At 35.7% G+C, this 26,400-nt stretch overlaps 2 protein-coding genes across 3 annotated transcripts in view; both read right to left on the bottom strand.

The window, feature by feature from the left end:
* Nucleotides 1-17,201, bottom strand: part of nck2b (NCK adaptor protein 2b) — a 63,127-nt gene extending 45,926 nt beyond the window's left edge. Inside the window, 1 exon segment of the mRNA XM_051112865.1 lies at nucleotides 16,967-17,201. The gene's annotated coding sequence lies outside the window, so the exon portion shown is untranslated.
* A 3,737-nt stretch (nucleotides 17,202-20,938) lies between these two features.
* On the bottom strand, nucleotides 20,939-25,850 carry dph3 (diphthamide biosynthesis 3). 2 transcript variants are annotated; one of them, XM_051112779.1, is made up of 3 exons: nucleotides 25,511-25,850; nucleotides 22,056-22,130; nucleotides 20,939-21,260 (listed from the first exon to the last, which is right to left on the bottom strand). In XM_051112779.1, the coding sequence occupies exons 1-3, from the start codon at nucleotides 25,616-25,618 to the stop codon at nucleotides 21,186-21,188; spliced, it is 258 nt and encodes an 85-aa protein (XP_050968736.1). In that variant the 5' UTR covers nucleotides 25,619-25,850; the 3' UTR covers nucleotides 20,939-21,185. The 2 variants fall into 2 exon arrangements, with proteins under 2 accessions (XP_050968736.1, XP_050968735.1); XM_051112778.1 differs by lacking the exon at nucleotides 25,511-25,850 and adding an exon at nucleotides 22,314-22,500.
* Nucleotides 25,851-26,400: the final 550 nt, after the last annotated feature.

Raw genomic sequence — 26,400 nt, 5'->3', positions numbered from 1 at the left:
TTAATCATTTTATTTAAATTTGGCAGAAATAGGAATATATAAAGACCTACATTTTACTGTACAAAAGTAATACAAGACTTCTATGTATCTGTTACATGTTAAACTGTACTTTTGTGACGGGTTGCCATTTAGTTTCTGTTTGTATACAGTATATGATGCTAGTTTTCTGAATGAATGAAACGTAAAATTTACGTGAAGTGACTCTCACAGCAAGATTAAGTTTATATGTCGTCATATAGTGAGACGCAGAGTAGGGTTGTGACGATGAGGAAATTTCCCCACCGGTTAATCGACATGTGACAACACCGGTAATACCGGTATCACCGTGGGGGTGGGGGTTTCCTCTCCTCTTTTTTTCTGCGTTTAAATAGCTTATAAATGCGTGCGTATTATACTTTCACTTTCAGTTTTGCGGGAATTGGCAATTCGGCGTCAATTGTTTGAATGGACGACAACGAAAGTACAAAAAAAAAAAAAAAAAAAAATCACTGATATTAAACAGAACTTTTATTAACATAACGAAAAAAAACAACAACGCCATTCTCTTTCTGTAAATTCGTCTCCTCACGTGATAAATGAAATATTACGCAATGTAGCCATGTTCAGTTTTTAATTATAGTGCATGCTCTCGTCTTAAGTAAATTGTTTAGAATTATATTTTCCATTTAATTCAAATAAATATTTAATAAAAAAACGAATACTTAAAAAAAAAAAAAAAAAAAAAAAAAAAAATGTGGGGACGATGTCACGGTGGAAAAGTGATGTCACCGGTGTTGCGTCTTAAAACCGGTAACACCGTCAACACCGTCTATCGTGGCAAGCCTAACGCAGAGCCTGAAAATCACTGCGAGCCTCACGTGTGCTTCAGTATTTGTGTAGTAAACAAAACCGTGTCTCTGCCATTCATACATACAGAGGCAAACTGAACATGCAGGAATCATATTTAAACCGTCTTTTTGCGTTCCAATATTAATGGACACTAGTGCATATCACAATCCGAATTAGGCGACAGACCAACTTTTGATTCATCCAAAAATCGACAAATTTCTTGGCATTCCGCGCTACAGAGTAAATTCCGTTTTTATGAATGGATGAATGGACGAAATTATAGACGTGGATCCATGTAGAGACCGAAATTACATGCCATCTTGTAAATAAGAAAAATACCATAAGGCTATTTAGTTTGTTTAATAAAAGATTATAGACTTGTGTACGCCTGTTCTGTAGGAAAGTTAACCTTAAATGACTTCTGTAATCTGGCGCTATATTGAAAATAAAATTAACTTGACATTCAAGGGGGCGGGGCGCCCCCCCTAATGTAATGGTAGAGGAAACACTGAACACTGCAATACAGCCAGATCTTCAAACGAATTGTGGGCTGACATTCATAATACCTCTGACAGTACCCAATTATGAAATTAATTTATGTTCACTCAACCAGCCCATATAGGCCAACAAGGAGATGACGTTTAAAACAGTAAATTACTAAAACTTAATCAGACTGGTACTGATAATGATACGTTCAAAGGAAAGGATGTGACGTGTAGTCAAGTATGGTGTCCAACACTTGGAATTTGTGCTCTGCATTTAACCCATACAAGTGCACACACACAGCGGTGAGTAATGAACAAACACACACACACACACCGTTAACACCCAGAACAGTGGGCAACCATTTTTGCTGCAGCACCAGGGGAGCAGTTGGGGGTTTGCTGCCTTGCGCAGTGGTCTCACCTCAGTCATAGTATTGAGGGTGGAAGGTCGCAGGTCGTTCACTGCCGGTCTTGAGACTCAAACCCGCGACCTTTGGGTTACAAGTCTGACTCTCTAACCATTAGGCCATGACAGCCCCTCAATAATTGTTTTGCATTTTTCTTGAGCTGAAAGCTTATACTGTTACATGAGAGCGGAAACTAGTGGTTGTGCTAATGCACTATATTTGCATCCAAAAAGCAAGTTCAAGCCCTGGAGCTTTTAAATAATCCAAACAGATACTGAAAGTGGTGGGCTGGGCAGTGAACAACCAAAAATCACATCCTTTTCATGCTGTTTTATACATTTTTCTCAATCAGCTTGACATACAGCACCAAGCTAAACCAATGTCAAAAGGACATTTTTTATGGTTTTAATGTTTTGTGTGTATATGGAGAGAACTAATGGAAAAGTTCAACTTTTAACATTAAAATTTAATTAAAAGTTTCTAGTTTAAAACTTCTAAATGTTTATGTAAACAAATGTCTGTACCCCGCAAAAACAATATGTAAAAACACAGTAATTTGCCTTGTCCCTCATTTGTGCAGCCCTATTACTGTATGATTACCCTGTCACCCAGTTGGTATAAGAAAAATTACAACAAGGCAAAAAAAATAAAATTTCTTTAACTTATGAGAAATATTGTTCAATACCTTGCACGGATCACTATTCTTCAGTATGATTTAGCTAACAAGTTTAATTTATGCTTAATGGGTAACAAAATTACACATTCTGTCATAATTATATTACTTTTTATTATTTTATTATTATTTCACTTCAAACTGCAGTCTGTAAGTTTTGCCTCTTTGTCGCCATCTCTGTGTTGAAACCTGCATTTACAGTTATTTGCAGAATTATCTTCTTTACATGGCTGTGCACCGGCACTGCTTCAGCACGGATGAATTTAATGTTTTGAGGTGTGTGTGTGGCTGTCAGTCACCACACTGGTGTGGATATACTTCGCAATCACAGATTCTAGCCTGCGTCTTAGAATATATGACCCAAATAAGAATTTTCACCAGATATTGTCATCTGAACAAGTAACATGTCTGCCACTTTTGTTCTGACCAACTGAGGAAAAAAGCATTACAATAAATCACACTACCCATGGTGATTAAATATAACGATCGCTTAGCTCATATCACATAAATTGTGCAAATTATTATTACTGTTATACTTTGTTCTCGAATTGTTAATGTTAACAACATCAGCACTGCATGACTACAGTAGTCAACATTTGAAGTAGATTGAAGTTGTCCTACAACCAAAACAATACCTGTTTTTGTATTAGGACAACTTTGATTAACGTTTTTGATTCACTTCAAATGTTGACTACTGTATGTGTATTTAGTGTGTATTAGCATGTAGATTTTTAATTTCTGTACAGTCTAATCTCTAATTGTCATACCAGTCAAGTTTCATATAAGGAAACTGTTCTTCTAACCCAAAAAGCAAATGTATGTTCCTTAGAACTGGTTCTCTTTAAAATACAAATCTTGTGTAATTCCACATAGGCTCTGTAATCAGATGCACATTAAAACTGGAATTTAATTTAATTTCAGTCACACATTTTATAAACACATAGCCTAATCCTTTCTGGATTACAATCCGCCATCAAAATTATAAATTTAATTATTCCAGCTGCTGTGAGAAAAGACTATAAACGATCTGGCACCTGCAGCATCCTCACATGCGATATAGCCTACTAGCTGGGACGCCGCCTTTATGTTTATAGATGTGACGTAATGGTGCAGAAACATGGTTGAACTTCCCTGCAAGTTCCTACCAGTACCAGTCAAATTAGAAAACATTACAAGCTTCTCTTTGTGAATCAGGCTAAAGTAAGGAGATAGTTTTAAACACTGGCTTGTTATGTACTTGCTCAAAAATTGAGTTTGGATAATTTTTAACCAAAATAAGACTGCAGCTTTCACAATGAATACTGACTGTCTGCTCAGTGTCCCACACATTATTTTAGTTTAGTGTTTATGTACACACACACACACACACACACACACACACAGTGATTGTGGCATATGCATTATTATGGCAAAATGTGGTTTGCAGGCTTCCTCCCACTCCTCTGTTTCCTGTGTGATCAGAAGAGACATACAGTTTCATTATTAGGAAAGCTAACAACAGAACAATTGAAAACAACAAGTCATGCAGGAAATCAGAGGAGCACTTGAGCACAGGTTTAAGCATGTTTGTTTTGCAGCTGAAATGGATCTTTTTACTCACACTGGCACATACAACAAGTTATTACATTATGCTTTAACGGTGAAGAGATGCTAGCCAAGAAACCCACTGGAAAATAAACCATTTGAAATAGGGGAAAAAATAAACAATTGGCCTGAGATCACACAGCAAAGATTTAATATGTAGCATACACATGTAAACGTTTAAGAGTGCATACAGCATGAGTCACGCAAGTATGAGTGTGATCCATGAAAAAAATGGAACAAATGGATGAAAAGATGTATTACGTGCAAAATGATTGCTAATTTACATCTAGTGAATTCTTAATGTGAACTAATGAAGACATCAGCGGCCTAAAATAAGATACAGAAAGGAAGAGAAGAATGATTCAAGACTGGGTAAGAATTTGTCTCACTCTTGTCTAGTCTAACACTTCACAAAGAAAGTAAAAATAGAGCGACGCTGCCTAGGGGGGAAACAATGGTGGTCAAAATTCAGCAGTAGGAGATGAGGAGCTTCTGCTGAACCTCTGGAACTCTTCCAGTCACCATGATCAGAACATCACTCATCCATCTAAGTTCCTGCCTCTCACTGCCCACTTCATTTTCTACATCTTTATTCTCTCTACTTTAAGGAAACAAGACTTCAGAAAGAGTTATTATTGATTCTGTTAGTACAGAACATAACATAAAAATTGTTTTCTCATTCATTTTTTATTTGGATTAAAAAAAAAAAAAAAAAAAAGACAAAAGGTATAGGACTGTGTACTCTGCATCTGTTATGAGAAAACTTTTCACAATCCTGGAGTGGGAAATACTACAGATGTAACGGGCCCCAAAATGGTATTAACTGTTTAAATTTCTTTAAAGGGGTCATCGGATGCCCATTTTCCACGAGCTGATATGATTCTTTAAGGTCTCAGTGAGAAGTCTATAACATACTTTGGTTAAAATTTCTCAGTGGTAGTGTAAAAACACCCTTTTTACCTTGTCAAAATCAGCCCTGTTCAGAGTGAGCCATCCTGTTGCATGTTCCTTTAAATGCTAATGAACTCTGCTCACCCCGCCCCCTCTCTATTGTGGGGTGACAAGCCGGTCTGTTTACTTTAGCCGCATTTAGGCACGTTTAGCCGCAAAACTTGCTAACTAGCACATTATTAAGAAAGGTGATTTGCATCGATGCATAAAAACCCTTATACTCACTTCTGCTGTAAGTGAAACTGCATCACGAATGATTTGCGCAAACATAGACACATTTATGTAGATTGCCGGGCACATTTCCTTCTAAAACGAAAGTAACGTTAATCCTCTGCGTCTTCAGCGGCTCAGATGTCGGGAGTAAATGATGACTGCTATGATCATTATTACATCCAACAACAGAACATCTCAATCTGAGACACTGTTGTCTTCCCCTGCACCAGAGCAGACACAATGGCGGCCAGAGTTGGAGTCAGCTCAGTCAGGGCATGTCTAAGGTAAAACAGTCATGTCAATCAGCTATTGTGGGAGCGGCCTTTGTCAATTGTTTACTTTAGCCACATTTAGCGCGTTTAGCCACAAAATTTGCTAACTAGCACGTTATTAGGAAAGGTGATTGCATAGATTCATAAAAAAAAAACCTTCTATTCACTTAAGCTGGATCACGAATGATTCGCGCGAACATGGACGCGTTTATGTAGATCGGGAGGCGCATTCCCTTCACAAACAAATGTAATCCACTGCATCTTCAGCAGCTCAGATGTAAATGACGACCACTATGTTCATTATTACATCCAGCAACACAACACCTCAATCGGAGATGTTCTTGTCTAACTTACATCCCTGCTCCAGCATCGAAACCATGGAGGTCTGATTGTTACAGCTGACAGGTCCGAGGTAAGACGCTCATGTCAATCAACTATTGTGGCAGCGGCCACACTGACAGGCACCTGAGAATGGCTCAAATTAAAAAAGGGAATATTATTTTTATAAATGAATTAAAAACCACTGCATGGATTTTTATCATTATAGGGTAGATTTGTACATACACTGCCAACACACATTAATGTTCAAACAACATGTAAAAGTGAAGTTTGCATCAGATGACCCCTTTAAAAAAGATCTACATTAAAATGTAAAACATGATGAATACTCTAAAATTTTGACTTTGTTAAAATCTCCTCCTTCCCCCCCGCCCCACTCAGTGTTCCATCGTGGGGGATCCAACATTATAACGATAATTTTGACAGATCAAGTCTCTACATTATCAAACTTTCCCAAAAGAGGATGAGATATATTTGCAGCTGAAAATTATGTCCTTTCCCATTTCAATGAAAGCAGCTAAGGTTATCTAGCCTAATTAAGTCATTTAAAGTGTTAGCAGCCTGCCAACACTTTACACCCAAGAGGGAATGGGAAAAGAGTGAGAGAGAGGCAGTCAAGTAGACAAGCTGTAATTTTGCTTGACAAGCTGTTTTATGGTCAGACAGGAACTCTTTTTCAACCCCTTTGCTCATATGTCTATATTTTGCCCTCCTCATATCCAAAAGAAACTCTTATTTCTCTCAGCAAATATCATTTTCTGAGCCACCTCTGGCTGAGTAGTCACACAAATACATTTCTAGATTGGCAACATCCAGCTAGGGCAATAAAGGGTAAATACAGGTTAACCAAGCTGGTGACAACTCTAAATGAAAATGAAAATGTATCTTAGATTTAAAAAAAGTGTTTGCAAGTCAAGATAATTCAAATTAGAAACAAAAGACTAAAGTTCTAAATTTCCACAGATGCAGTCAACATGCAAAAACGTGAAAAAGTGTAATAAATCTACAATGCCTGCCCTAATGCAGAGTAATTCATTTATATTTATCCTCTTTATGCCCAAAAGACTGATGTAAAGCATTAAGCTAAAAAATGAGATGTCATGTAAACTGTAAAGAAAATGAAGATGAACCTTCCAAAATGAGGGTATTTTCACATCTAGTTTGTTTTAATTCATTAACAGTGCACTAAAATCTAGACCAATGAGGGTAGAATTTGTTCACGTGACTTCTATCACATTTGTCATTGTTATAAATAATGATTGGTATAATAAATTTTATTATATTGCATTTAATTTGGTCCATTAAAAGAAAACAAACAGAACATACATGCATACATAAAGCTACACCAAATTTCCCGAACTTACATGTACAGAACGAAATGTAATGACGAAGTAACCGATAATACAATGAAAAATGGCTCTGACCAGACTGAGACTGTAATTGTTCTGACCTCAAACATTTCTCTGCAGTAGTCTCTTCTTCCTACAACAGCTTATTATGAAATACGAGGAATGGTAAATGTAATCACCATGAGATTAAATAAAACCACAGGAGAATGTCTTGTCTATTAAACTAGACAAATCACCCATGTTGCTATTACAAGGAAAACTGACAGCTATGACAACAGTAGCCATATTTCACTCACAAACACAGTTCTATTAATGTCTATATTAATCAATCAGTTTATTCCGCTTACAGTACATGCTGACAGGCTGGATAGACTTATTCCTGTAAACTGACGCACCACACACCATTTGAACTTATGGGAAACAAACCCTAATGACAAAACAGACAACTGTAGATAAATATACAGTATGTACAGTGTATAAACTGGCATTTAGTTAATGAAGACACCATAATGTGACAGGTTTGCTTTCAGAAATGGGACTTCAAGATTCAAGGGTTGGTTCAAGAGTCAATGACAAATAAGAGCGTCAACAAAGAGAAAGGACAAATCAATACATCTATATATCTACATCTATATATTTCCAAAGCTTGTGTATATTTATACATCGTCTAAAACAAGCTTTGGAAATCTCAAACATGGGAAATATGCACTTGCCCCTTAACAGAAAAGATCATTTTGCAACTAGGTCTGTGAATTTACAGTTATATACAATGGCTAAATCAAGCATTCTGGCCATGATTCTTCTAACTACATGTACAGCTGAGATTTAAAATCTCACATAAATCCTATAATTTGTAGATAATATTACCATTTCCTCACATCAAAGACAAACACATGTGGTGGTTTGGTTAACCAACATTAAGTTATTTTTTGAAGCAGCACCTTGAGATACCACAACAATTATCAATGTTTACTTTTAGAAAAATCCTGTTAAAATGTAATCACATTATGATACATTAGGCTTTTGTGAAATGTTTATTTGTACATCTCTCAATCATTGTACTGTTACATAATATGATATATGAATGATATAAACCAAACAAAATTTCATCTTACTAAGATACTACGTTTTTGCGAAGTAATCTGTTATACTGTTCTCATTGACTTTACAAGCGATCAGAATTGTAAAAATGTTAAATCTTATAAATATCATCAACTACACCAAACTGTATATTTTTGTTTAGGTTGCCTCTACATTAATTTGTGATGTTTTTCCCTCTCATTGAATATAAGCTCCATATTCTCTAATATCATACTATATGACCCATAAAAGTCTATATCAAACATGATTTAAACAACTTTACATCTAAAATGATACATAAGTTTTAATAGAACAATTAATGTAAGTGGCACTTTACATATCTGCTGTTAAATCCTCCAAAAATAGGTCCCATTACTTTCATTGTAAGTGCCTTTTTTTCTTTTTTTCAAGAAACAGAGTTTTTTAAAATTGAGATGTATACAGCATCTGAACGAAAAAATAAAAATCTGAATCTGAATAAATAAACTTTCCATTGATGTATGGTTTGTTAGGATAGGAAAATATCTGATAGAGATACAGCTATTTTAATATCTAGAATCTGAGGGTGCCAAAATATATATATATATATATTGAGAAAAATCGCTAAATGAAGTTCTTAGCGATGCATATTACTAATCAAAAATTAAGTTTTGATACATTTATGTTAGAAAATTTACAAAATATCTTCATGGAACATGATCTAATGTCCTACATTAATGATTTTAATAACCTAATGATTGTTGGCATTAGGGTTGGGTACCGAAACCCAATACGGCACCGGTACCCATGTGACCGGTATGTACCGGACCGAATCAGAACGCGAATTTCGGTGCCACTTAAATGCCTGAACTGTCGATTGAAATATTTGTCTTCTGGTGCTATGACACGGATGTAGAAGCATTGATTCATCAACATGCATGATCGCTAGTTAAATTTAAATACTGCATTCATGGGGTGTCGGAATGATCAGAACATTTTTTTACTGAATGAGAAAACTCGGGAAAGTCGGAAAGCTTTGATGATAGAAATCCAAGACATCTTTGTAGTTACTATCCATTTTCACATTTCGAATTAAAAGCACAAATCGTCTGGAAATGAGACCATCCGAGAAGCGCGTGAATGCTGCAACTATCGTTACACTTGCTCTGACTGCAGCAGGTGGTTTGCCGTTAGCTTAGCGAGCTACATTAAACACGTATAACTTAAAATGCCAAAAACTAAACATTCTAAAGTGTGGCTATATTTCACGAGAAATGATTCAGACACTGCGACGTGCAGCAAATGTTTTACAGCAGTTGCGTGTGAAGGGGAAAACGCGTCAAACCTCATGAAACATTTGATGGTATGTGGAATAAAGTTGAAAGCAGAGGGATGCACCGTGTTTGACAGTTTGCAGACATCAGCTGGAGAGGTGTCGTATTTTGCCAGAGACGGCAAATATGTGATGCGATCTAGGAAAAGCCAACACATGGTGAAATTTTACCTTTTTTTTAGGTTTTAACACCATATGAAAGCTGCGTTCAGGCCCCTTTCCAAAACTTTTATTTTTTACATAACCTACGTTATGGCTATCTTAGGTTGGCTGATAGCGATGATTTTCAGGAATGGGATTTTGAGAAAAACGGCTTGAAAGTGAGACGGCTTTCACTTTCACTTTACGGGTTTAACGAGAGCTGTCTGTCAAGTTAGGAGCGCTACTGCATCATTAGACAAACAGACTAACGTTTGTTTTCCGTTGATCACCCATTTTATGTTTAGTAAATAATGCAGCCTACTTTGTAGTAAAAGCGAGCGCAGCGCAACTGTTCGCGCACTGTGATAAAACAGACTGTCATCGGACGACTCCTCTTTAGTAACTTCATCATCCGATCCTTCATCTCTGGATGTGAAATAGCCCGCAACATCATTTAGGGCACTGACATCACCAAAACTGAGCAGACTGAGACGAGTAAGATCGGTTACGTGAGCAGCTGCAGTACTTTAGACGGCGTTGTTGTGCTCCGCCATCTCACGATATTAAAGTACGTAAGTAAGTAAGTAAATAAATAAATAAATAAATAAATTTGCTTGCCGTACTTTACACAGGACTGGTGGAGAATGTGAACTGATACGCCTTTACTAAATATGTTATGTGGTTTATTTTGATAGGTTAACTGTTTGGGAAAGCACCTCCGCAGCGCGTTCTTAACATAGGAGAAAGACAGTCATTTCTGCTTGCTGCAATAAATTTCTATTTTTCTGCACTAAACAAGTCAATTTCGAAGAGATATTTTCAGAGATGGTAGACAAGATGTTATAGAATAATAATTTAATGAAAAACGAATTTCCTGAAAACGTCCCACCGCTACATCCGACGGGTTTTCCCAGATCTCATCACATATAGTCATATTTCTGCAAAAGAATTTCTGAAATTTTAAGCTGTTAAATTATTGTAGTTGGGTTAGGTGGCTTAGGTTTTATTGTTGTTGCGTTTTGCATTGACTTAATAATGTATAGTACTACTTCTTTTTTTTTTTTCTTTTTTTTTTACTTTTAATACATTGTTCAATTTAAAGAACTTTTTTGTCCAATAAAAATATATTTTTGTGTCATCCACCACTTTGTGGCTTTTTCAAAGTATCGGTTCAGGCACCGTTTTGGCACCGGTACCGTTTTAAAAGTATCGATTTGGCACCGGTATCGAAAAAACCTCAAACGATACCCAACCCTAGTTGGCATAAAAGAAAAATCTATCATTTTGACCCATACAGTGTATTTTTGGCTATTGCTACAATTATACCTGTGCTACTTAAGACTGGTTTTGTGGTCCATGGTCACAAAAAAAAAAAACTGTGGGAATCAACATGCCACAAAGCTGTTGATTCAGCTTAACTTGTACTAAACCCAGAAAAGTCCTTTAAGCCCCTGTCATTAGATAATGTTGCTACAGGGCAGGATTAATCACATGGGCAACTGGATCCATATTCGGGGGGCAAAACGTCCACGTGACACCATGCAGGGTTGTAGATATTTGTTCAAATAGTGGGAAATGTGGCACACAGTGGCCAAAGACCATGACTAACTGTTTTATGACATACTTGTGCCTTGTCAGTCATGTTAGAACAAAGGAGGCTCATGCGCATTACAAGAAATCAGAAGACACAGACATTGCGTAATCTGCCACATTAAGCAGTTGTCGATTTTACATTAGCGTGATCCATGATGACGGTTCAAAATCAGAAAAAGTGCATCAACAATCTTTTCCTTCTTTATTTCCTTAATGCCGTCCTTCTGTTCCAGTTATTTTGAGTGGCACAAAAAGTGCCAAACTTATGTACCTTTCTCAAGGTCCTTACTGAGATCACTGCTCAGCAGGGGCTTATTCTGGAGATCCAAAGTTTTAATAATGCCCTGTCAGAAACAAGGAGTCGCAACTCGTGTAATTTGTCCTCCTCACGGTAACTTTTAACAGAGCCTATTTTTGGAGGGCTTCATACTTTTTCCTGGCACCGATGACAAGCTGTGCACTAATGAAATATTGAGATGCTACATTTTCCCAGACTGTTAATAAAATATGCATCATCCACGCTGAGCTGCAAATTGCTCTGTTCCTGCGCTGCATGGGGGAGAGGATAAGAATGTGAGGGAAAATCTTCTTAATGACAACAAAATGTACAGTTTACAATGTACACTAAATGGCTTAAAATTATTCTTTTTTCTACTGCACTGTGTCATTTAATTCCAGGTCAAACCATCATAACTGCTGTGTGTGGACGGATTTAATATCTGAGATCAATACAATAGCAAAGGCTCTGAAATGCTGTTTCATGATCAGCAATTAAACTCCCAATGGGGCAAAGATTCCAGAGTTCAATCCTGGACAGAGAATGTTATTTTTGGCAGAGACGAGAAACAGCTTCAAGCACATCAGGAAAACAATTATTTTCACACACTCCTTTGACCAAAGGGGATACAGACAGTAATGACACAGTATTACAGTATTTACACTGGTGGATATGGGGCAAGATGCAGTTCAATACAGTATAAAGCCTGTTGTATCATATTTGATACACAAATTTGTAAAGTGTCAAAACTATCAACATGATCAAAACTTTTAAGCAAGTAAAAGATCTTTTAGTATCATGAAAAATTCATCCATGTTGTGGTACACATGACTTTTTCCTGTGAAATTTTTACTGTTTTTTATAAATTAAACACAAGAATAAGTTATTAGTGGTCAATATCACTGTAGGGTGCCTTTTGGTGTCCTGTACATAAATAACTAATTTGCCATGATAACGTAACATAAAAATGACTGTGAAAGGGTGTGTTATATTAGTCTAAGATTTTATTTTCATAACAAAAGCATTACTTGGCTCTTTAGATATGTTTTCTAGATTTCTTAAGTTTTGTGTAGGAGGATGCGTGTTATTTTGCTATGTCCTATGCACTGCTCATTAAATTTAATTTAAAGAAGAATAGTCAGATCATAAAATTTTAAAATTTAATATGTTAATATTTTGTTGAATCGTTTGTTAATAAGAGATTAAATAAGAGATTTGAGTGTATTGATCATTTGGTAATAAAAACAATATTTTTATTTAATAAAAAAGAAAGAGTCTTCCCATGTCCCTTTAATGGTTGTCCACCCTGTCGTATTGGGGAAGCTGCCACTTCAAGAAAAGGCCTTCCCCTTTAGTGACATCTGGACAACAGATTTTTGTCTCTTCAGTAGCGGGAATTTCAACGGCTGAGATGAGTAAGTTGGTGACTTTTAAACTGACACATTTTCTTCGTATGAGAAGAAATTCTTACTTGCTTATGTCCACCCTGTCGGCATATGCCAGAAATGATTACACTACAGTATTTTTTTCGAAATATGTACATTTAAGTATACCAAATTCTCTTCAACAACCAGACTGACTATTTAGCTAGTCACAGTTTGCTGTAAGCTAATATGCTAAGCGAAGCTAAAAACATCCACCCTGTCGTGTTGGTCACTCATACCATTCATTTGTAGTTAATATTGCTAAAAACTAAAATGAATTGGGTGGAGGGGGGTATCAATGTGATTGAGAATGTAATAATATTGTTTATTATTATTATTATATATATATATATTTTTTTTAAGTTGAATAAATGTTTCATTGTCATATTTTGTCATGGTTTGTGTGTTTTGCTTTATGTGTCCACCCTGTTGTGTACTGGTTCACCCTGTCTTCTTGATATTTTAAAATAATATTTTTAAATAATAATTTAATCATATCTGTATTTATCCAAAGGTGTGGGGGCAATAACATGCAAACAAAAAACTGCATCCAAATATCACAGTTTTCTTCAAATAAGAAAAAAAAAAATACATGTGCAAATTTTATGCATTTCTTTAAAAATGCATGATTTACATTTTTTTATGTATTTATAATTTGAAAGCAAACAAATAACTCTGTTTAGGAATAGGACATCATACCTTTCAGAAAATATAATTTGCATCTTAATATTGCAATGAAAATGTATTTAACAGTAATATAAGGTGGACATATCTTACGGTTTATGCTTCAAATAATGGCCCATAATTATCTAAAAAAAAGCTAATATGTTTTCATAGTACTTGAGTGTCTTCTATTTATGACATGACATAAAGCGAATGGGAAATTAAAACCAAAATTTTTGAGTATTGTGAGGCCTGAAAGGCACTCTATGGTGATATTGACCCTAGTAATATTTCCAGATGAATACTTAGGACTGAAGCAACCAAACTGCATATTTTTGCTCAGTTTGGCCCTCTAAATAAAACTAAGTCGTATGAGCATGAGCTTCATATTCTCCTATATCATAGTATATGAGCCATAATAGCCTTCTGTCCAAAGGTTCAATAAACTCTTCCATTTGAAAAAGAGAAAAATATAGAAATAAATAAAACAAATTTTTCTGATTATTATGTCAGCACTTGCTTTACTTAGTAAATGTGTCATTGTAAACGATGCTGCTAAGAGCCACAGCTAATTCACTTGCTTAAGGAATACCAAATTCACCTCTCTAATCTGTGAGAAGCACTTTAAATGACATTTTTACGCATCTGAACGAATCTAAACTCAGCTTATACCTCATCAGTATCCTAAAAGGCATCTGATTCCAATGTTGTGTGAGAGAGGGTAAATCAGATCCCCTAAAAAGACGTAGCTGACCAATTTAGCACACACATCATGTGCTATTGACAAAATGCATGTATAACCAACAGGATTTCCACTATCGACTGCAGCCAAGAAGTGAAAATACCAAGGGAAATGGTGCCAGTTCATTATGCCTGACCTGTTCTTAGCAAATGAGAGAATTACGGGATACAGAGAAACAGTCCAATTCTGTTATCTCTGGCATGCACGTTGTCTAGAATGCTGCGGAGAGAGCCAGGGATGCTCTCTTTCCACAGAAATATCACAGGAGGATATGAGGCGAGAAACAGAGAGACAGATAAAGGATATTGACAGATTCTGTAATCCAATATTTAAACTTTCAACTTTAACTGTCAGGTCTATTGATCAATTCCTTATGGTTGGTCACTAAACAACATCAACAACCACAACAACAGGCAATAGCATTAACACAATAGTATGATCAACAGGAAACAATGGTGTTGAAGATAAATTATTTTAAAGGAGAAGTCCACTTCCAGAACAACAATTTACAAATAATTTGTCTGTTCTCAGTCGTGAAGAAATTAAGGTTTTTGAGGAAAGCATTTCAGGATTTTTCTCCATATAATGGACTTCACTGGTGCCCCGATTTTGAACTTCCAAAATGTAGTTTAAATGCAGCTTCAAAGGGCTCTAAACGATCCCAGCCAAGAAAGAAGGGTCTTATCTAGCAAAACGATCTGCCATTTTTTTTCGAAAAAAAAAACTTTTCAAGCACAAAAGCTCGTGTAGCACTAGCTCTGGCATGTGCGTCCACAACGCTACGTACTATTGAATCACGTCGAAAGGTCACGCGGAACGTAGGTGGAACTACAGACCCAGTGTTTACAAAGCGAACGCACAGAGACAAAGGAAGTGCAAGTAAGTCAAATGCTGTTTACAAACAAAAAGGTCCTCGACTGGGATCGTTTAGAGCCCTTTGAAGCTGCATTTAAACTAAATTTGGAAGTTTAAAATCAGGGCACCAATAAAGTCCATTATATGGACAAAAATCCTGAAATGCTTTCCTCAAAAACCATAATTTCTTTACGACTGAAGACATGAATATCTTGGATGACAAGGGAGTGAGTAAATCATTTGTAAATTGTTGTTCTGGAAGTGGACTTCTCCTTTAATATTTTATTGTGTTGTTTGCATAAATTGTTTGACTTTAGACATTTAAGGGATAAAATAATAATAATAAAAAAAAAGTAAAACTACTTATTCACTATTGGTGTTTAAACCTGTATTGCTTTCTTTCTTTTGTTAAATTAAAGACATTTAAAAATATAGGCCTATGTATACTTTTTATTCAAAAAAAGTCAATGGGGTCCAAAGATGTTTGACCCCTAATGTTCTCCGAAATTACACATTTTTTGTTCCATTTAGATTAGAATGATGTTGTGTAAACAATGACAGATTTTTTACTTTTGAGTGATCTGTTTCTTTATTTTATATTTTTATTTTTAAGATGAAATGCTTGACACTTACAATTTAATGGCATATAGTTTGTTAATATTAAATATGTAATTTAATGGTAGTTTAGACCGTGCAGAAAATGTATGCAATCTTAGCAACCAAACAGGTTAAGCCAAAATATTACTTGATTTAAGTTTGCCACATCATCTTCAAAGGCTATTTCATGGCAAACAAAGATTATACATTTAAAAAAAAAAAAAACAATAAAATTTATTTTTGAAAGAAACTGTAAATGTTTTCTGGGTCCATCTTATAAAACAAACTTATAAAATTGTCTTGATAATAACCTTTGTCTCATGACATTAAATATTGGGCAAACCAAAAGCACATGCTTCACCGTCAAGTGTGTCCCACAATGTTGACATTCTGGTGCTTCTTCACCAATCAATAAATAAGCATGAGTTAATCTAGCATGTCCAATACGACACCTTGTATACACAATTTGCCTAGATTTAAAGGAATAAATATGCAAAAATATTATTAAAATATTTATAATAATGTATATGTTTTATCATTGCACCATAATAAACAGACCAGGTTATCATTCAGATAGGCAGATTATAGATTTATAGATTTAGAATATAAAATTAATTTTCACATTAGATGGACAGATTGGACCCACAGTAGTATTTGCCTCCCATAGTGATCCAAAAACCTCACAACTACCCTATTCTATGGACTGCTATGCTTCTTTAAAAGATTACTAAATACTTTATGTAACAAAAAGAAAATCTATACGGTAAAAATAATCATTTTAACTCTGCCATGTGGTGTTGCACAATGTCACAGAAAAGCAAACAATAACAATTTCACAAAAAGTCAGCTGTTTGCAGTGGCATAACAACAGCTCTGCGCTCAGATTCGCACAGAAAGATTCGAAGACTCGATTCTTATTGACCTCGCTGCTATTGTACTGGTGTGGGCACACAAAAGCTTCATTCAGTATTTAACCAGCGGCAAATTCAGAAGACAAAATCACTGTGTGTGACTTTAACAGTCTTAATGGGGGGTTATACGCGATTTAAAAAGGCTTTCGCTTCTCGACTAGACTTTCTCTCGAGACGTCTATTACAGTGAACCACGAAACACCGACTACACCTCCCGTGAAGCTGCCACACACGCTCAGGCACCAAGTTTACGCGCTCGCCGTTCTTTACCTTTACAGGTTGCCTCTGGACAGTTCGGGGAAAACGAAGGGATGTGGATGGAAACGACCTTTATCCCGATTAGCCTCGGTGTGGATGCATTCAGAAGAAGGCGAAGGAAAATCCCGTTCAGCGTGCTCTTCGTTGTCCTCCCTGTTCTTCGTTCGCAGGCCCTATAGAAACTCCGCCGCAGCGCTCTCGCGCTCTCTCCCTGCTGCTCAACCCAGCGCTTGATGACGTCACAGCCGCCAGGGCTGGACTGCCCTGGGCGAACACGGTTCGGGACTCAAAAGCGATATAGACAATATGTAAGATCGCCATGTATTGCCAACTTAATTGTTTGCAATGTGTTTCTGTTTTCCCACCCAGACTCTCAACCAACCCAGGGACCCCCAGCAATCTTTAAAACACTTTATAATAACTTTAATTAACTGACACTGCTTAACTAAAAATAAGTTAGGGTTTAGTTAACAGTTTAGCTGACAGAAATGTAAATGTCAAAGAATTTAGGTGTACAGAGTTTTGCAAACCCTTAGAAGATGTTACAGTCATGGAAAGTGGCAGATGTAGGCCTAAAACTAAAATATGAGGGTTCGAAAGACTGAAATATGAGAAATGTGAATGTGGAAATGTTAACTTCACATTCATACTTTATATCAATAAGATTCTTAATGCTGTTTCAAAATAAATGCCATGTTACAGTATTTTTTCAGCTCTTTCTGCTGGCTAGTTGATCATTACTAAACTTTTTTTTCCATTTATGTTTACAGTAGTTCATTCAGGAATATTTTGCTTCACATGACATGGCAATAGTTTTGAGATTCTTAATGCTGTTTCAAAATAAATGCCACGTTACAGTATACAACCAGTGTTTTCCCCTCTCTTTCTGTACGCTATTTGGTTATTTTTACACATTGTTTTTATTCAGTTCAGTACAGGATTGAGGAATATGTTCATTTGTTCATTTACATTTTTAAGGCTTTGTTTTCCTAAAACAATATTGTAAACAGAAAACCAAATCTGTATTCAGCAATTGTTAAAAATTTTAAGGCATCTTTTTCCTCTAAACAATATTGTAAACACAAAGTCAAAACTGTATTCAGCAATTGTTTAAAATCTTAAGGCATCTTTTTCTCAAAATAATACTGTAAACACAAAACCACTGTATGTTACAGAATTGTTTAAAATCTTAGTAGTGTCAAATCGATTAATTGCAGTTAATCGCATCAAAAATAAAAGTGTTTTCGATGTGATCTTATATACATGTATATGTTCTTAAATGTATGTGTGTATATTTATTTATACATATAAACACACATTACGTAAACACAAACTTTTATTTTGGATGCGATTAATCATGATTAATCAAAATTAATCGATTCGACACCACTAAGATTTTTAAACAATTATGTAATATACAGTTTTGATTTTGTTTACAGCAGTAAATCTTGTTAATCTTTTACCTGAATATTTCTGCAATCAATGTAGATTTAAAGAAAATATTATGTTATGAACTTTAAAATACTTAGACTTGAACTGTTGTTTTTCATTTCGGTGTGATGAGTATTCAGTACTTCTGTATCCATTTGATAGCAAAGTTTGAAATATTCTACAGTTTTAAGAAAGTTTTTGTTTTTTTGTTTTTTTTTAATGATTTTGGGTTGTTGTGTTCATAATTTAAAAAAAAAAGCGTCTAAGTAAATTAGAAACTGTAAACATGTCACAGCAAATGTTTGTGAGAAAGAGGCCACATGATTAATGAAAATAGTGTTTGCTTTTACATGACCATCTGTTTTATGTCATGTTGTTGGCGTCTGTGTGCACATGATCATCCTTGACCTTGACTCTTTTTATGCAGGGATTCTCTCTGTACTGAAGGGAGTGTGTGTGTGTGTGTGTGTGTGTGTGTGGCTGGCAGCCCATATCCTATCCCTGATCAGCTCAGTGAGAGAGTGCAGTTAAAATGCTATTGACTGAGTGCAGTATTCCTGCTGCTGGCTCACAAGGGATGCCATAGTCATCAGAGAGATGAGCCTTTCAATATCATCTGAAGGACAGAAAACTGCTTTCTCTCACACACATACACACACACATACCAAAGCTGGCTGCTGACAATCCAAACAGCAAAATTTAGATGACAGGAAATCAATTAAAGCCAAATTATGATTTGTGAATATACCGGATGGAAACACTAAAAGGATTAATTCATGGCACTAGTCCAGGTTTGGCTGAGCCATGCAAAAGACACACACATCTTTCGGTTTACATATTCACAGTTTAGGAGCTGCGTTTGAGAGGTTAGATTTAAAACATTTCCAAAGAGTATGCAATTTCAGTGAATTCTTTTAAAGCAATAAAGCTACAAATTCCATGTTCCTTGGGTAAAAACTATCTCCTTTTCTCTCTCTCTGTACATATAGGCCAGTTGTTTTGTTGCATTTATAAAGCTCAGTAATTCAACCCTGTTACAAAAGTTATTGCAAGAAGAATATTTTCCCATAATTTATAGGAAATTGAATAACTACATACCATTGTAGTATTGAGTTCTTGATTTAGGCTATAGATTTGCAGTTATTTGGATTTATATTAGGGCCACAATGAGACATTCACCATTTGTTCTTGAGTTACTTCAGTGCTGAATTAGAACCAAATTCATACAAATTCTGCATTTGGGGTCATGCCTAACCTTAGAGAATTAATCTCTACATATTTCATCTTTTTTGTTGAAAAATAGCACCTCCTGCTGTCCAAAAGTAATGCCCAGAATTACACGTTTAAAGCTTTGCTTCAGAGGTCATGCAGTGCTTCATTTTTTTTTTTTCGCTAATGGTAGCTCACTGTGCGTTTTTGCAATGTTGAGTAATGTATCACAGACATATCTCACAAATACTTTCATAAAGAAAGTGTAGAGAGAGTTTAAATAAGAGATTCATTGTGCAGCGTTAGTAGAGACCCTCGTTGACTAATAGAACATTATGAGATCGCAACGAACTAAGATGAGTGACAGCTTTGAGCCTTGATTTTTAAAGGAGTTTGTAAATGAGAAATTGATTTAATACAAGTCAAATAAATAAGAAGTAAATATTAACTGACTTACATTGTCTGACTGTCACACTATTGCCTGATTTTGCTCTATTTTGTCATCAAAAGTAGTTTGAAACAAGTCACAACTGAGCCGATGCGCATCTCCATTCAAACACAGCGGTGTTTCGTTTACGAATGAACGTGCATTTTTCAATTTCCCTTTCATAAAGACAGTCACTTCCCTTATTCCTGAATGAATCAGCCATTGGAAAGAATCAAATGAATGAATGATTCAGTAATTAAATCAGCGACTGCCACCACCTACTTAATTTCATTTTTAAAGTATCTTTCCAGTAATTTAAATCATTTAATATTTCTATATTCAAAATTTTATATTTAAAACATTGATCTCAACATGCCACCTTGAGCCTCATTAAACATGAAAATTACCCTACAAGCCACTTTATTGTTCTTTTCTGTGCCACCTCTGTAGTACAAATTTAGTTTGTTAATAGTGATTTAATTTGATTGGTAACTTATTCTACTTGTTCCTATTCTGTTTTATAATTAGAAATGTTAAAAAGCTTATATATATATATATATATATATATATATATATATATACACACACACATATATATTATTATTTTTTTTTTTTTTTTAATTTGACATGCTTTTAATAAAGTTAGAAAAATAGCATTACAAAGGTAAAAACAAAATTCCTCTGTAAATCACTTTAAGGAGTCAAATATCACCCCGTAATGGGAAGGCTGTTTTTTTATCTGATATTTTGATTATTGATTAGAAGGTGTTTCTGAAATTTTGACTGTGCTCCTAATTTTTTAAGTTATAAAAGACTGGACAAAAAAGGTAAAAAAAAATAAATAAAAATAAATAAATAAATAAAGTATTATTGTATACAAGTCTTTAAAAATACTCTTTAAAAACATATTCCAGATGTTCTCAATTCCTAAAAATTTATTTTTAAACAAGAACAGGGCATATTTTTAAAAGTTTTTAAAAAAAATAAATAACAGAATAATAACTTGTGTGCAAAATCTTGGTGCTAAATGTGTCAAGTCCATGTGGTCACTTTCCTCACAAAAGATCTGCATATGTAGTGAGTAACAGTGAAATGACAGATGTGCGTATTAAGTCCGTTATCAGAGCAAGGATCAGCTGAAAGAGTCATGCCGATGTTAGTGTCTCAACTCTGGGCCAGCTCCAGTTTGTTTTCTGATGTTTTTGGTGCTTCAATTACTTCTCCACACATGAACTGCTCCTGCAACAAAACACATTGTATATTTTATGGGTTTAAATAAACTAACATGATTTTTGAACAGATTTCTCATAATGTATTCTTTAAAACAATTAAGGTCAAATGTTATGGGAGATCGAGTAGTCGCAGTAATAGAATACTCAAAGAAGGTATTTTTAAGCCTTTCTACAGAAATAAATGTGACCCTGGACCACAAAACCAGTCTTAAGTAGCACGGGTATATCTGTAGCAATAGCCAAAAATACACTGTATGGGTCAAAATGACCGATTTTTCTTTTATGCCAAAAAATCATTAGGATATTAAGTAAAGACCATGTTCCATGAAGATACTTTTCCATAAATATATCAAAACTAATTTTTTGATTAGTAATACGCATTGCTAAGAACTTAATTTCTCAATATTTTGTTTGTCTCATTTTTGTTTTTTTTTCACCCTCAGTTTCTAGATTTTCAAATTGTTGTATCTTGGCCAAATATTGCCCTGTCCTAACAACCAAATATCAATGGAAATTACTGACTTATTTATTCAGCTTTCAGATTATGTGTAAATCTCAATTTAAAAAATATTTTACACTTATGACTGGTTTTGTGGTCCAGGAACACAAATCAAAACACATAGAGTGACCAAGCCAAACATTATTTCTACAATAAAGCAAGAACACTGATAATCATATGGTTACCAGATATACTGCATAACAATGTAACTTGTTTTTAGACCAAGTTATCAAACATACAGCGCAAAACAAACAACCAAGCTTAGTTTTATATACAAATATCAGAACATACTAAACATCTTACCTTATCATAGATCACTTTTACTATAAGTGAGCAACTCGGACAGGTGGCTACTTCTTCACCACTTTCAAGATCCTCCTGTAAAGTAGAAGTAGTTTCCCCTTACCATAACAGTATTTACACAACAACGAATACAGAAATTTAAAAAATATAACTCTTCATATAAATGACACATAAATATAAACACACGCCTATACATATAAAGTCATAATGTCACGTTGACTGTCTAGATTCCGATGTTTCAATAGAAAAAACACTTGCCTTAGTTATCGCGAATCTGTCGCCACATGGGCAAGGGAAATAATATGTTTCTGTTTCTTCATCATATTCAAAATCTTCTATTTCAACCTCGTCGTGAAACACCGTCATTTTAAACTAGTTACTGCTTAAGCGCCCTCGACGCCGGTGCTGATTCAACATGCGCCCGCTGTGACATTAGTGGCGCACAATTTTGACGTAGTCAACCAGCGAATCACAACAAAGAGCTGTTCACAATTTAGCCACCTGGAGGAGACAAATTACACTTCTATCCACTTTTCGCTGCACAAGTCTCTTATAGGTAAAAGACAGTTAATAGCTCTTTGGCTGGTTGGCCAAAACTGGGGGTTTTAGTTCACGATGAAGATTCACACTGCAATCAATTATTATTCAGTGTACAGGCATGCAGACATTTCTCAACGTGAGTTGGTAGGATTGCTTTTATTTGAGTCATTAAGTTAGGTTATATTGGAATAGGAATAGCATACTTCTGTATTATCACACTTTATATATCTTAATTTGATGTATAGTGTGAAAAAGAATATGCAAAATATATACAAGAAACACCCTGAAGACATGTGCTAAAATACTGAGTATACTATTCCAATGTAATGCACTGTAATGTATTATGCATCCAATTGATTCAAACATATTTCTCTTTCAGTATTTCACATAGTTACAGTTATATAAAAAATGTAACCAGTAAACTGCAATACACATGTCCTGTAAGAAGTGTTAGTCTTTAATTCCAAATATATCCTTTCTCACAAGTCTCACATATCACATGTACCTAAGAATCTGGACCACATTTTTTGGCATCAAACACTTACATACTTGGCAACATGTTTTTTTACTCCTCCAGTGGAAAAATAAATAAATAAAAATCCCAAATTAGGTGAAAATCTAATGTTGTAATTGTTGGAAAGAACTTAGTATTAAATTATCGCTTGATTTTACGATTTCAAGCTTTCACTTACAGTTAAGTGAGTCTCCATGATATAACTGGAGTAAAGGCTCAGAGACAAGCATTCATTCTTGCAATGCAAATGGGATTAATTGGTCAAATAGATTTGAGAATAGTTCCCAAGAACTGGTTTCATGAGGCCACATGCAACAGTTACAGCGCCATGAAAAGTATTTGATATTAAATGCAAGATATTTGCCATTATTGCCTTATTTGAGAACTAGTTGCATATTATCAAACAAAATGCAAGACTGCACAAAGGGAAGTTAAGACACAGTGCAGCATTTTTATGTTTTATTTTCTTTTTTAAAGTCCAAGTAAGTAAAACCAAAATCTAAGGCTGTTTCCTGTTTCCGGATGCTGTCCACATACACACTGAAAAGAAAAGTGTAAATGCATTTCTGATCGGAATGTTATCTGATCAGTATTGATTGGATATTGTCATAGTTATGTTCAGTTATTTTCATGGACTTTCAGTTTGTATTCAGTTGTTCTTGCGTTACTTTGTTTGATTTTTTTCCTTTGTTGTCATGGTTTCTGATTTGATTATTCTTGAGTTCTTGAGGACAGCTGTGTTTCATTTATTAACCTTGTTTGTATCAGTGTTTAAGTTCTTCCTACTCCTGGGTTCAGTGCCCGGTCTCATGTTGATTGTGTTGTAGCTCTCAGTTGTTCTGTTTACCTTGGCATTTTGGTTTAAAGCTTGTGTGGATTACTGTTTAGGATTCTCTGCCTGCCTGTCTGTCCACAAGACATTGCAACAGATATCTGTGCAATGTAAATGCAATCTAGCCACTGTATCTGGATTCACAGATCCATGTCATATAATTTTCCACCCACTCTCTCTAATACATCTATCTGGACAAGTTAGATTTTCTAATGTGTTGCTAATGTGGACTGCTGATTAAAAAAAAGTTGGAATATAAACACAATTTTTGGTGATTAATTTGTATGAATTTGTTCAGTCTCATGGTTTCATGTAATCTGCTTGGTGGTGTTAAGGGTGAACCTTTTTGCTTAACAACTTTTTGTATGTTTTCATACAAATCAAATCACTTACACTACCAGTCAAAAGTTTTTTTTTTTTCTTTTTAAAGAAGTCGCTTCTACTCACCAAGCCTGCATTTATTTGATCCAAAGTACAGCGAAAGCAGTAATATTGTGAAATATTTTTACTATTTAAAATAACTGCTTTCTATTTGAATATATTTTAAAATGCAATTTATTCTTGTGATCAAAGCTAAATTTTCAGCATCATTATTCCAGTTTTCTTCTAATATGCTGATTTGCTGTTTAAGAAACTTCACCTGTGTCTTAATTAAGTTAATTGTAATCACCTGTCTTTATAAGTTGGTTTCAGTTCAGTGTTTGTCATCCGGTCTCGTCTATGTGTACGTGTGTTCCTGCCCTGTTTGTAGATTTATCTGTTTGGTATATATTAAAGACTTCTCAGTGCATTTCATCTTCGTGTTGTAAATTTCATCTCACATGTTGTGACAGAAGACCGGACCTATAAAAAAAAGTTGTTTGCGTGTTTACTCCACGTTTTATTTTTTGCTGGAGCAGGCGGACCACTCTCTCAAGGACCACACCGAGGACTTCTTGTTTCTGGCCAGCTACATGCACTACCTGGACAACTGCCTCTGCTGTTTCTATTTTGCTGGACTGAACACCATCACATGAGCGCAGTTGTCCAGGGAGGGTCCTCGAGAGAGCCTCATCGCCTTTATTGAGTGGGTGCTGGTGTCCTGGAGTCATCATTGACTGTGGACTGTGCGGACAATGACACCAGCCCCACTTAGGATCCAGAGCCCAGCCCACCATCATCCCGCTACGTGGAGCTGCCCAAGCCCACCGCAAACGAAGAGCCTAAGCCCGCTGTGACATATGAGCAATCGCAAAGGAGAGTGACGGAGCTGAGGATCGCCCCGGAACTAGAGCCCGTCTGATCAGGTGCGTGAGCCGGCAACGAAGCCTGCCACGGAGGAGATCACAGTGGGGCGTGAGGCCGCGAAAAGGAAGCCCTGCCCACTGCACTGCCACTGGGGGTGAGCAAACACTGGACTCTGGAGATTTAATTGACTTTGTTTGTGAGTTACCAATCCTTCTCTCATCATCATCTGAACTATTGAACTGGGAAGAAATCCCACCCAACCTCCCTCTCCCGCCTCCTCTCATTGACCGGTTTCTTGCCTCAATGCCCATTCTGCTAGATCCTGTCAGCCCCTCTGCTCACCCTCATCCTTGGACCTTGGTTATCGTCTTCCTCCCGGGAGTCCGTCCTGCACCAGAGCCTCCTCCGGCACTGACTTCCTGCCAGCCCTTCGCCATCCCCTGTCACCATCCCACATCCACTCCTTTGTCCTCCTCCTAAGTCTCCCTCCGTCCCTCCCTTTTTTCTCTATGGCATGAGGTCGCGCCTTCCAGAGGGGGGCAAACTGTCACACCCCTGAACACTTTGTATTGGTTTTTCCCTCTTGTGCCCATATATGGTTTTCCTGTTCCTGCCCTTATGTCATTATGAGTTAACCTTGTATCACATGTGTCTTAATTAAGTTCATTGTAATCACCTGTCTTTATAAGTTGGTTTCAGTTCAGTGTTTGTCGTCTGGTCTCGTCTATGTGTACATGTGTTTTGATTTCATTGACCTTCGTCTTCATGCTTCATGCTTGTCTTCATGCTTGTGACAATACCATTCAAAAGCTGTTTTCAGCATAATAATACTAATAATAAATGTTAATTGAGCAGCCAATCAGAATATTAGAATGATATCTAAAGGATCATGTGACTGGAGTAATGATGCTAAAAATTCAGCTTTGAAATCACAGGAATAAATTAGATTTTAAAAATATATAAAATTTTAAATAGTAAAAATATTTCAGACTTTTACTGTTTTTGCTTTACCTTGGATCAAATAAATGCAAGCTTGGTGAGCAGAAGAGATGTCTTTAAAAAAAAAAAAAATACTGTTCAAAAACTTTTGACTGGTAGTGTAAATTCATAAGAAAACTGGCACCTCATAAAATAGTAACATTTTCTCTTGAGAACGGGTTGATGATAGAGTTACTGGAGGGCTTTAGAAAGCGAAAACTCAAACACTAAAATTCACTTCCATTGTGTTGGCC

The sequence above is a fragment of the Labeo rohita genome, chromosome 6 (assembly GCF_022985175.1).
Source record: "Labeo rohita strain BAU-BD-2019 chromosome 6, IGBB_LRoh.1.0, whole genome shotgun sequence".
NCBI classification, from domain to species: Eukaryota; Metazoa; Chordata; class Actinopteri; order Cypriniformes; family Cyprinidae; genus Labeo; species Labeo rohita.
This window is presented reverse-complemented; position numbering and strand designations above follow the sequence as displayed.

Bases quoted from the DNA above. Each gene is read 5' to 3' on its own strand.
- dph3 (XM_051112779.1), bottom strand. From the start codon at position 25,618: ATGGTGACAGGGGATGGCGAAGGGCTGGCAGGAAGTCAGTGCCGGAGG. The intron at 22,131-25,510 runs GTGAGCAGAGGG...TCTACTTTACAG, and splicing joins ACCAAGGTCCAAGGATGAGG to GAGGATCTTGAAAGTGGTGA. The intron at 21,261-22,055 runs GTAAGATGTTTA...GTTTTGTTGCAG, and splicing joins TAAAAGTGATCTATGATAAG to GAGCAGTTCATGTGTGGAGA.